Raw genomic sequence first — 13,267 nt, forward strand, 5'->3', positions numbered from 1 at the left:
ATATCTTGTGTTTTGAACTTTATAGAAACTTGACAAATTTTTTGAATACAAAATTTTACATGTTACACCCTGGCAAATAGATTTCTTTTTGAATATTAGTTTAATGCAGCTATTCAAAAGATTATTAAGTTCATACCCAGGAAGTATGCTAAAAATAAGTATCTCTAAGAAACACACTACAGAAATATTAGAAATCATTAGATATACCCAAATTTAGACAGTAGTGTTAGAATATTTACATTTAAGGAAAATTGTAAGATGAGATTCTTAGAATACTATAATGTGTATGGTAGGCTGTTTACTTCTAAAAGAGTCTCACATTTGGGGAACAGTAAAATATAAAGAAAAACACCCATGTCTCATTATCATGTTGCTAAATAAGTAAATACAATATGCAGTTTGGAACTAAAACACCAAATAAACATGGGCTGTTTATTCCTTTTGATATCCAGTATATTAACAATTTTGAAAAGAATACACATTTTACAAAAGCAATTATCCATTTTTATTTTGTTTACATTGCACTGAAAATTTACATCATACTTTTACAAATTTTTTTTCATAAAAATATACTTCTTTACAAAAGTGTATGCATTAATATAAGAGGAGTAGCCAGTTGCAGAAGAAACATTGTTTAAACAAGATCTTAAATGTATTAACCTTAACATTAATGAATGAATCATTGTTATTGCAGTCATTTGAATAAACAAGAATAAATAACTGATGGCATAAAATTTAAAACAGCATCCTGTCAGTAGAATACAATGTTGAGAAAATTGTATGAATTTCCAAAACAATGTATCTCAAAGTGGTTTACAAGAAATTCACTAAATGTAGAGATAGATCCAAGCAGCGCTTCTGGGTGCAATGATTTCTCTTAGGCACTCTGTCTCATGATACAAAAAGTCGAGACTGTTTACAGAGTTATCCATATTTGAGAGGGACATCAACAAAGAGTTCACACTGGGTACATAATTTATTCAATGAAGTAAAACATGCTATAAAAGGAAGACAATGACCTATTAAACCAATATGCTGGCATTACTGTGATTCACTTGTATATGAGCCACCAAAACTTCCAAACGCATATCTGAATTTGACAATGAAAGAAACCTGTCATATCTGAAACCTGCTTCTTACAAATAAGAGTATAGAAAGTTTAAAATACATGAAAATTTGGAAAACTTATGACATCAGGAAATAAATTTATATTGGTAATTTGAAAGTGTAAATTTTTTGTAGTCATTATTTTTATGGGCTGGACCAAACTATATGTCTAACTCACCTTTAGATAAAAGTTCAAAGCTTAAAATCTTATATTTTTAACTCCTTGTTGATAAAAGTTCAAAACAATGTTAAATAAATTCGAAGGCTCATTTGGAAGGAAAATGGGATATATCATAAACTGAATACAATAGATTAATAGGTTCTATTAGGTTTTTCAAAAACTTTGGAAACTGTGGTAAAGGATGGTAAATTTGGTGTCTGAGATAACTGCAAAATCACCATTGTTATAGACAAATTTGCCAGCTAGAGTGGTTTCTGGGTGACAAAACAAATTGAAGCAAGGTATTAAACACTGCCCCATGGCTTAGTGAATAATATTGGTTACATCTAATGAGGGAAATTGGGAGAAATGCGCAATTTGCAGAAACTATGACAACCGATCTAAAAAAAGAGCAATATGATATTGAAAGACAAGTACCAGAAAGAATCAAATCAGAGTAGGCAATCTTATCTCTTCTGTGGCATAAAGTAGCTCATAAACATTTCAGGGTGTGACTCAATCTGAAATAACCATGGAGATAAGGAAGACAATGACTCAATTAACAAGAATGAATAGCTGATAGAGTGGTGTGAAATAGACCCATGGGTATGATGTAGCTCATGACTGTTAAAGAGAAGTCAGTGATCTATTGACTCTTGTAAGTATAGCTCTTATTTTCTACCCTATATCTTTTTTTAAACCCAGTCCCTCCTATATACTTTATAAAGCACAGAAATACTGATAGTGGATGCTCCTCCAATATATGCAAATAAGTTTATGTTTTAGAATAATCTCCTTTTTTAAAAAAGCAAATAAACTGTGAGTAAGCACTCCCAGAGTGCAGCCAAATTTCTGTAAAACTCTCCATGGTAAACATGAAGACGAATTATGGTCCAGTTTATGAAAAAACACTCTTCTCTATCATTCCTCAGGAAAAGGTGACCAAGCTAGTCCTGAAAAGTGTGCTTTAATTTGTTTAGCAGTGAACTAAATGTGCACTGTTTTGTGTGTCGATTTCCAAGCTTCTGAAGAAGGCAGAGTTGCCACGTTATACCATTGTGCAGACCGTGTTCAAGTTGGGATCGAATCGTACTGCCTTCCCTTCCACTGACTTTGCATTGGTGTCATACATGGGATTTTCAAAAGCTGCTTGGCCATTGTTATTTTCATGAACTGAACATCCTGTATACTGTGTTTTGGGTGCAGTCCTGTTGATGAGAACATTGATTAGCTATGTGTTAACTTTCTAGAAATAGCAAAGTAGGGCTCAAACAACATACTTGAGTTATCATTGTTAAGGCATAATGTAACTTCAAAGCATTAATTGAGAAATTATATACTCAATAGGTCAAATTTGAACAATTTACCTGTCACTTTTAAATCCTGAGTGACTTTTATTATTTACATATAATAAATACTAATATACAGTACCAATTTGAGTAAAATAAGTATCAATAATATATTATGGCTAATCTCATAAATTTAAATTTTCTGATGCAACAATCATTATGGATTAGCATGTATAGTATAAATAAATTATAATGATAATAATATTTAATTCTCATTACTATTCATTCATTCATTCATTCATCAGATATTTACTGAGCATTCGTTATGTACCAAGCATGATCCTATGCATTGCATATGAAGCTTTTTAAAAAGGGCATACAAGGTATTAATCTCATGGAGCTCATAGCATAGTGACAAAAAATAATTAATAATTAAATATTTGTTAAATAAATTAAAATAATAAATTAAAAAATAGGTAATGAGAATTGTTCTGATGAAAAGGAAGAGTTGATATGACAGGAAGGAACTTTTCCCCACTTTTGGAGTAGTAATAAGGAATAGCCCCTCTGAGGAGGTAAAATGTAATCTGAGACTTGAAGAACAAAGAGGAGCCAGTTCTGCTAATTAAAAAAGGATTTCAGAAAGAGCAGACAACTAACACTGAGGCCTAATTGGGGAAGGCACTTGGAGTATCCCAGAAACATAAATACTCCATTTTCTTAAAAATAATATACATCAGAACAGTAAATTCAAAAATCTCAAAGAAGAATTCAAAGAAACAGATTTGAAGGGGTGTACATGCACCCAATGTTTACAGCAGCATTATCAATAGCCAAACTATGGAGAGAGTCCAAATGTCCATTTATTAATGAATGGATAAAGATGCGGTATACACACACACACACACACACAAATAAACACACTTATATATACCACATGTGTGTATATATATGTGTGTGTGTATGTATATATATACACACACATACACACACACATAAAATAGAATATAACCCAGCTATCAAAAAGAATGAAATCTTGCCATTTGCAATGACATGGATAGAGCTAGGATGTTTTATGCTAAGTACAATAAGTCAATCAGAGAAAGACAAATACCATATGATTTCACTCATGTGCAGAATTTAGGACAAAACAGATGAACATTGGGAAGAGGGGAGAGAAGAGGAGGAAATAAACCACAAGAGACTCTCAATGATACAGAACAAACTATGAGTTGATGGAGGGAGATGGGTATGAGATGGGCTAGATGGGTGATGGGCACCAAGGGGAGCACTTGTGATGAGTACTGGGTGTTGTATGTATGTGATGAATCATAGAGTTCTACTCCTGAAACAAATATTGCATGGCATATTATCTAACTAAAATTTAAATTAAAAATGATATGCATTAGAACTATAATTTCAAAATCTCAAAGAAGAAATGACTATACTGATAATGAAGTCATGAAAATAGTTTCCAAAGAGTTACTAATACTGAACATTTGGTTTTTATTAACAAAATACATGGATTCTAGGATGGTTGCCATCACCTGCTGGTCTTGAATTCCTGCTTTGTTTCTATATTTCCCTCTCATTTGAGAAATTCTTATTTCTAGTTTCCCATACCCCAGTGCATAATTTGAGGACATTCGTTATGGTTCAAAGGTTGACTTGCCTCTATATGTTTTTGGGATCTATTTCCTAAAATAGATACAGCTTAAAATAAATATGTTTCTCAACTCCTTTGTTTACACCAAACATCACAAACTTCAACTATTTTATCTTATATTGTTTGCTATTATATTATATTATGATCCCTAATGCATTTTCTGAATTTTTCTCCATACTAAAAATTGTTAGATGAATTACACAACAATATATTTTGTTAAAGCTACCTTGAGTTTTTTTCAATGGCATTACCTATAAAGACGTATTGCTTAAAACTTGCTCTTGCCAGGTGCATAATTCTAAAGGATAGTATTTGTCTCTCTTTTTTCAAACTGGATTCACAATAAAAACCAGGAACAATATAATTTCCTTCTAATTACACAAGAATCATGAAGATATAAAGAAATGTCATTTTACTAATGTTAAACAACAGCTTTATGGAAAATAATATCAAGTTTCAGGATAGTTTACACCATCAACAAAAATTAACTTGAAATGAACCAAAATTCTAAATATAAGAGCTAAATTCATTAAACTCTTTGGAGATAACATACAGGTAAATCTGACCTTGATTCGTAACTCTGAATATGGCAATGATTTCCTAGGTATGGCACCACAAGCACAAGTAACAGAAGAAAATAGATAAGTTGGACTTTATCAAAATGAGAAACTTTTGATAGTGTCTATCAAGAGAATGAAAATACAACTCACAGAAAGGAAGAAATATATTAAACCATACATATGCTAAGAGTCTACTCTCCAAAATATATAAAGAATGCTTACAATTCAACAACAAGACAAACAACACAATTAAAAAATGCACAGATTTTTGAACAAGCATTTCTTCAAAGAAAAAAGGTCAGAAAGCAGTGAAAAGATGTTCAATGTCATTAGTAATCAGGAAATGCATATTCAAACCACAATGAGCTACCACTTTACACATAAACTAGGATAACTATAACTAAAATAAGAAAGAAAGAGAATAGAAAATAGAAAATAAGTGTTGGCATGGATGTGAAGAAAGTGGAACAGTCATACATTGCTGGTGGGAATATAATATGGTGCAGTTGCTCTGCAAAAATTTGGTGCCTCCCCAGTAAGTTAAATGTAGAATTATCATATAAACCAGCAATTCTATTTTGGGGTATATACACAAAAGAATTGAAGAGTGTGGCTAAACAAAAACTTGTACACAAGTGTATATATAAGCACTAATCACATTACCCAAAATGTAGGAGCAATCCAAATGCCCATCAACTGATGAATGGACATATTTAAACAGAACACATTCAAACATATCATAGACTATTATTCAGCCATATAAAGGAATGGAGCACTGATAAATGCTATTACATGGAAGAAACTTGAAAACATTATGTTAAGTTTAAGAAACTAAATAGAAAATGTCACATGGTACCTGATTCCATTTATATGAAATACCCAGAATAGGCAAACAAATACAGACAGAAAGCAGATTAGCAGTGCCTAGGGCAGGGGTGGTAGGAATGGGGAATGACCAATCGATGGGCACAATTTCCTTTTGGGGTGATGAAAATATTCTGGAACTGGCAATGGTGGCTCCGGGACTCTGTGAATGTACTAGATGCCCCCGAACTGTATGCCTGGAATGGTTTAAATGGTGTTATGTTATGTGTATTTTACAAAGATGGTTTAAAAACAAACAAAAAGATTGGAATAGATTGCTTTATAAACAAATATAGTGGTGATTGTTTTTGTTGTTAATAAAACCTGATATTGACAAGGTTTAAGCAGCTGCTAATATTAAATTACCATAAATTTATGTAATATTATATAAATCATTCTTAAATAACCTAGACTGAAATGTGTAATACAAATATCAGTTTTGAGAAAAATGCCCTTAAGTAATATTCATTTAATTATTCCCTTGCCTACATATTTTTTTCTTAATAAAGAACAGTCTCAAATAGCAGACAATTACATAATAAAGCCCCTCCTTGGGATGCTGTAATGGACATAGTAAAACAAGAACCCTAATAATATGGATAGTCATACACTAGATATGTCAGGTATATCACATATTAATGTGTAATCTTCTAAAACCAGCAGAAGAAAAGGAAAAGATTAGAAGATGTTACCATCTGTCTGCCTGGGTAAAACTGGTCAGTATTGTCATGTGAGCCAAGAGGTTTGGACACAAACTTCTCTCTTGGTCTCTAAATAAGTGTGGCAGCAGGTACCATCTGTTCAATTTGAACCTTAACCTGGCTTTTGTATCTCTAAAGTCTCATCATGGATAATGTAAAAACTAATTTATACAATTAAATATGTGCCAGGAAATTGACAGGCAAAAGTAATAATAGGGTTAAATTTAATGTACAAATTGACAGAGCAATGTTTATTTTGTGATGTTGGCATGGTGGGGGCAGGCAGGGGTAATTGGGTTCTTAACATTGTTGCAATATTTGTCACACATTGTTTTCAACAGCTCAGAAAAAACAAGTTAGGATTTGAACTAGAGTAGTAAAAAGAACATGAAATGGAAGATTTGGGAAACATTTTGCAGGTAAAATCAACAAACTTACCTTTGTTTATAAAGATAAAATCCAAATCCTGCAAATATAAGTGCAAAAAAAGGCACAAGAATAGCAATGGCCACAGAACTACTGTTTGTACCATGAGGCTGATTTGAAGAATTTGAGCCTTCTGACATATTCAGTCCTATAAAAAAACAATCAACTTGATTTTATCACAATTGAATCAATTACTTTATTTCCTTATCAAGATACCTACTTGGAAATATATATAGTAAACCAAAATAATCCAGGAAATCCCTTCAACTCATTTGCATGCAAGTTTGTACAGTGTCTGCTGTGTATAAGGTATTTTTCCAGGAAAGGATACAGAATAAAAAATAATCAGTCTCTGTACTGAAGAGTTTATACAACTGTGGGAAGAATACAGTAACACAAATAAAGCATATATATCAGGCATGAATTACTGATCAATGTGCTTTAGGATGAGAAAGGGTAATTCCATCTGGTGGTATATAAGAATGCATTTTGGAGAATACAATATGAGCTTGGCTTTGAAGAATCAGTAGAACAATGAATGGAGAAGGAAGCAGGGCCATCATAAGCTTAGAAATAGAAAGGTGAGCAACATATTTAGAAGATTTGACAAGCCCTAGGTGAAGCTGTGTGGAAAGGATGTGGAGGTAGGCATATATCTGTGTGGAAGGAGTAGGGTGCTGACATGGAAAAAACTATGGCCAGACCCTGAAAAGCCATAAATATCATTCTAAAGAATGCAAACTTCTATCTACTTTCAGTGAGGGACAACTGAAGGTATTTAGAAATAAAAGGCCCTATGATGAGACACACAATTTAGGACAGTGGTTAGGGTGGAATGGACTTGAGGGAAGCCAGACCGGAGGCAAGTGTACATCAAAGGTGAGAGCAACAATCCGATAAAAATGGAAATTGATCTGTATATTAGAGTACTAGGAAGGGCATGAAAAGACAGAAGTAGGGGAGCACTTTGTAGTTAAAAATCAACTGAACTTGTTTGTGAAGATAAGTGTTTAGAGAGCACAGGATGGGAAGTGTTCTACATGAGATGAGTAAACAGTGAAGACCTTAGCACAATTAGGAAATGAGAAAATCAGGTTTGTCAACATGTTGGCATTGGACAGGGGAAGAGAAAATGATGGACAGGTTGTTTTGTTGTGTTTATTTTCCCTGAAAAAGTAAATGCTTTTTTTTTTTTACAGTTTCTGTCATAGACATGCAGTTTTTGGGATGCTTGTGAGAATAGTATGTACAAACTTCTTGCATTAAGTTGCATAACTACAGTGTAACTGTACCATATTAATGAATGTTTTATTTGGTTTTCAAAACTAACAGAATTTTAGGCAAGACATTATCTGAAATGAACATCTTATTGTTATTGTTTAATTAGAGAAAGCTAATTTCCTTTTGTGATAAAGAGTTATATTCAACTAAATCACACCTTAGTCCAGGTTAAAAGCCAATACCTTCTTCCCTGCCTTATTTTTCCAAGGACTCAGAGTATTTACATAAGCATTCCAAGTAATGGAATTTTTAAGATAAATATTAATTAGTTTTTAGAGCCTGAATTTATTCTTCATATGTCACTACCATAATATAATAATGGAAGACAATATACTTTAGGAAAATTACATACCAAAAGCTATGGTAATAATTATTATTCAAGCAAGAACATTAAATGTCTATGTATATTTTAAAAGAGTTTAAAAGAAGAAGAAAAAACCCTGTCTATCCCTCTACAGAAAATTTACATAGCTGAATAGGCCCCCAAAATGGGTCTATTCCTCAAAGTTATTTTCCTTTCCCAGACCATATGAACTTTTCAAAGTGCCATTACATTCTTGAAAGAGAAATAAAGTTGCAAATATATTCAAACTGAAAGAAGTACTCCAGTTCTCATGAGATAATAAAATAATTTAGAGTTTAATATTTTCTTTTCTATCTGTATCACTTTTCTCCTTTTTACTTGCTAAAATCAAGAGTGTGTGTCATATTTATTAGAAATATGACAAAAACCAAACACTGTACAGTGTTGGTACATAGAGAATCAATATTTTGAAGAGTGTGATTATTTAAAAGGCTTTCAAAATTGTCAATGTGTTATCCTGACAATGCAAAATTCAAAATGTAGTAAGTGTGCTTAATGTACAGAAAACACTGTATTTTCTTATGATGTCTAGAGTAATAAAGGAACTACATGAAAATGAAAATGAATACATTACCTAGTCTTTGTAGTCCAAATTGCCCATAATCTTTGCCCTGAATAAATCCTTGAAATACATAAGTTGCTCCATCAGGCTCAGCAGAAACCTAAAAGTATTTATAAGGTTGATTAAATCTGAGAATTGGACCCAGCTATATTTTCCCAGCCCTAATAAATATTCAGTTTTACACTTAAATGAATATTATACAGAGTTCCTTCCTCTTTATCTTCCTCTGATATAAAACACAGCATACTGTGCAAATCTGCCATCATTGCAAGCAAAAGCAAAATCTTTGTTTTTAAGTAATTAGGATATTACAATAAAGGAGACTGCTCTCTAATATAATGAGATCTCTTATGCTAAGAAATCTGTCAAAAAAAGGGCAGTGAGGGGCATCTGGGTGGCTCTGGCAGTTAAATATCTGACTCTTGATTTCAGCTCAGGTCATGATCTACAGTCATGAGATCGAATCCCAAGTCAGGCTCCAATCTAGGCATGGAGCCTGCTTAAGATCCTCTTTCTTCCTCTCCTTCTGCCCTTTCCACCCTCTAAGAAAAATAAGGTAGGATGATATAATTAAATAGGATAAAGCAAATGATCAATTAAAAATTGGGGTGCCTGGGTGGCTCAGTCAGTTAAGCAACCAACTTTGGCTCTGGTCATGATCTCACAGTATGTAAGTTGAAGCCTTGCATTGGGCTCTGTGCTGACAGCTCAGTCTGTAGCCTGCTTCACATTCTGTGTCCTCCCCAACCCTTTTCATCTCTCTCTCTGACCCTCCCCGACTCATGCTGTCTCTGTCTTTCAAAAATAAATAAAATGTTAAAAAATTATTAAAAATTAAAATATAACAAAACTCTACTTTGTAGATTCGATAGTACTGTTTAGCATGTATGCACTCCCTCTCCCCCTCCCACCAACTTTCATAGGAAGAATGTGCTCTTCAACTCATTGGGTTTGGTCCGGTAACTTACTTTGGCCAATGATTTATGGGTGGAACTGACGATAGGTCAGTTCTAAGTCTGAGCCTTAAAAGGCATGTTTCCCTTTAACATAAGTGAAAGAAGCCAGAAACAAAAGACTACATATTATATGATTCCATAAATATGAACATCCAAAACAGAGACGTCTATAGAGACAGAAAATAGATTTGTGACTGCTTAGGGCTAGGGTGAGATGAGGAATGATGGGTAGGGTAATAGGTAAAGGGTATGGAGTTTCTTTTTGAGGTGATGGAAATATTCTAAAATCAACTGTGGCAATGGTCACACACCTTTAAATATACTTAAAACAACTGAATTGTATATTTTAAATGGGTGGACTGTAAGGAAGATGAATTATATTTCAACAGAGCTATTTAAAGCAAGGGGGCATGTTTCCACTTTCCTCCTCAGAGCTTTTGACCTCTGACAACACAGTGTGCTCAGGGCAGCTGCCGCGGCTCCAGCCTGGGCCCCACAATGAGACATGTGGAGCAGACCTGAACTTCATACCACAGCTGCAAGTGGAATACCCACAGCTGAACCCACATACATGAGAAAGAATGAAATGCTTGTTTGACCCCAACATTTTGTGGCTGCGTCTACTGCTATAAATGCTATTATATTACATGTATCTTGCATGTATATAAAATCCTATATTTAAAAAATGCTTTACATATATAATGTGATTTGATTTCATAAATAAAATAGACAGATTTCACAGTTCCTGATAACTAGTAATGTGGATTCATTCTGAAGTTTGTTTGAATTAGTTACCCAAGTCCTGTATAGTATTGTAAAAGTTATAAAAAAAAAAAAAACATTGAATACTCACCGTAAAAAGCAAAACATCATATCAATCCATCCATAGAAGTCAGACATTTCAGAAACAAGTGATTTATTCTTTATTATCAGACATCATACTCTGGTCATAGTCATTTTTAAAATTGAAATGCTTCTAAATAGAATAGCTTAAAATCTAACATTTAAAATCAATGAATTCATTTTGTTTACTTCCTACATAAAATAATACAACTAAACAATTTTAGTTCATTGAAGACATGAATTCATTTCCAATTCCATGAATAATAGCAGATAGGGAAATAGGATAAAGATTTTTACCCCTCAGACACTAAACTTACAAAAGCCTCTGACCTACTACCTTTCCTGCTAGATCCTCTCTGTTACTTGAGGGGATATAGTCAGAGCTCTCCACATTGAATTTTAGCAGAGACTTCGGGGCAATATGTGAATAGAAGACTAGTTACTTCCGACTGCCAATTTAGAAACTCCATTCATGCAAGTGGCTGAAAAGGACAGGGTGGCTCCATGGTGAAGCTATGGTAACCATCTCCCCAAATGAAGTAATTCACATAACTTTCTTTTTATAAACAACTTTATAAAATTTCATAAATCTGTAAATTTAGAGGAAAAAACCCTTAAATGTAATGGGCATACTTAATTTTTCTTGTGCATTTTGTAAATATGTTGCATGTGCCTTAAATAGTAATTCCAGACAAAGAATAAATTATATTTTATCCAGATTTACTTTCCATACTACTGGCTGTAGACAAAATATATTTGATGAAAGCAGTGAAAAACTATGACTCTTGTACACATAAACATTACAAATGTAAGCAAAATTAATCAGAATCCAATAATCCTAGGTAGAACATTCTAGATTACTAAGTATTTACACTGATTCTTTCCCACCCACCCCCAAATTTACCCTTAATAGTAATTTTCTCATTTTATATGTACATATGTATTCATAATTAGCCTAACTTAGAAACGACCTTTTTCTGGAATTTTATGACAAACCAAAGCACATTTTGGTTACTAAAATCAGCAGAAGCTATTTAAAACACTATACTTACAAAGCCATCCATGGCCCAATTGTCCTCCTTCATTTTCTTCACAGAAGCATGAGTTGGTACTTTAATAAGGTAGATGTGTAACATTAGGCGAGCTTCCTGGCTTTTATATACCCCTGTAAAATGTAAGGACATTTTAGCCTATTAATTTTGCAAACAGTTATGCCCTATTTTATTATCTTTAATTCCTTAAATATACAAGGTAATACATGTGAAAAGAAATCAGACAAGGCCAAGTCAAGGCCAGCTTCATTCACAATGCTTTCCACAAATCCTGCAATATATGTTAATCTCTCATCTGAAATTCTCAATTTGAATCTTAATTGTGGGGTTTAAATTACCTGTCATTAAAATTAAGTATTACCGTTGTTAAGAACATCATTCCATGATATTACAAACAAAATGACTTCTTTCCCCAATGAGATTTAAAATCTTCAAGCATATACAGCAAATATTAAAATATCTGATATGTTTTTTAATAATGAATTGGGTGCCAACCCTGTGAGAATATTCTAGGTGCTCCTGGAGCCACAAAGAAGAATATATACATTCCTATCTAAAGATAGAATGCTTAAAAGCATTTCCAATGAAATAGGAAATGTAAGTCACATATACAATCAACTAAAATACATGATAAAACATATGATAAATGAAAGCCAGAAGAGAGAGGGATCATTTCACAATGGAGTGATCAGGAAATACTTATTAAGAAAAAGTATTTGAGTTGGGTCTTAAAAATGAAGTCAGATTTTTAGTTTAAGATGGTCCCTGGGTCGCTCAGTTGGTTAAGCATCTGACTTCGGCTCAGGTCATGATCTCACGGTTTGTAGGTTCGAGCCCCCTGTTGGGCTCTGTGCTTACAGCCAGCTCAGAGCCTGGAGCCTGCTTCAGATTCTGTATCTCCCTCTCTCTCTGACCCTCCCCTGCTAACGCTGTATCTCTCTCTCTCTCTCAGAAATAAATAAAATAAAAACAACTTAAAAAAATTTAAAAAAAATGGTAAATATAGGTAATAGCTAAAAGAGAAAAGCAAAAATATGTACATGATTTTTTTTTTCTTAAACAGTGGGTATTATACAAGTAGAAATAATCTGAAATATAAATGTGCTTATGGGAAAAATAAGGGGTGAAAGTTCTAAGTAAAAATTTTGTGATTAACTAATGGTTGAAATGTGACTCATTAATTTATTTAATCTTTCACCTATGTAATAAGGTATCATGCAAATGCACTTGGAATACAAAGATGACACATAGATCTTGACATAAGTAGTTATATTTAATAAGGAAAGATAAAAAAGTGATCAAAAATAATATTGGTAGGAAAATACTATAATTGATTTACATGGACACAATGATGGTGAATTAATCTATTTGTTTTTATGTATTTGCAGGAATTTATTTTAAAATTTTTTCTAGATTAGATTAAGTATACATTTATT

At 32.9% G+C, this 13,267-nt stretch overlaps 1 protein-coding gene across 1 annotated transcript in view; it reads right to left on the minus strand.

Moving 5' to 3' along the window:
• Nucleotides 1–599: 599 nt before the first annotated feature.
• Nucleotides 600–13,267, minus strand: part of CSMD3 (CUB and Sushi multiple domains 3) — a gene marked incomplete at its 5' end in the record, with an annotated part of 448,395 nt that continues 435,727 nt past the window's right edge. Inside the window, 4 exons of the mRNA XM_039219338.1 lie at nt 600–2,475; nt 6,786–6,921; nt 8,993–9,080; nt 11,832–11,944. Of these exons, the coding sequence (XP_039075269.1) occupies nt 2,316–2,475; nt 6,786–6,921; nt 8,993–9,080; nt 11,832–11,944 (497 nt within the window). The remainder of the gene's footprint in view (nt 2,476–6,785; nt 6,922–8,992; nt 9,081–11,831; nt 11,945–13,267) is intronic.

Source organism: Hyaena hyaena, unplaced genomic scaffold, assembly GCF_003009895.1.
Source record: "Hyaena hyaena isolate Hyena2069 unplaced genomic scaffold, ASM300989v1 scaffold_809, whole genome shotgun sequence".
NCBI classification, from domain to species: domain Eukaryota; kingdom Metazoa; phylum Chordata; class Mammalia; order Carnivora; family Hyaenidae; genus Hyaena; species Hyaena hyaena.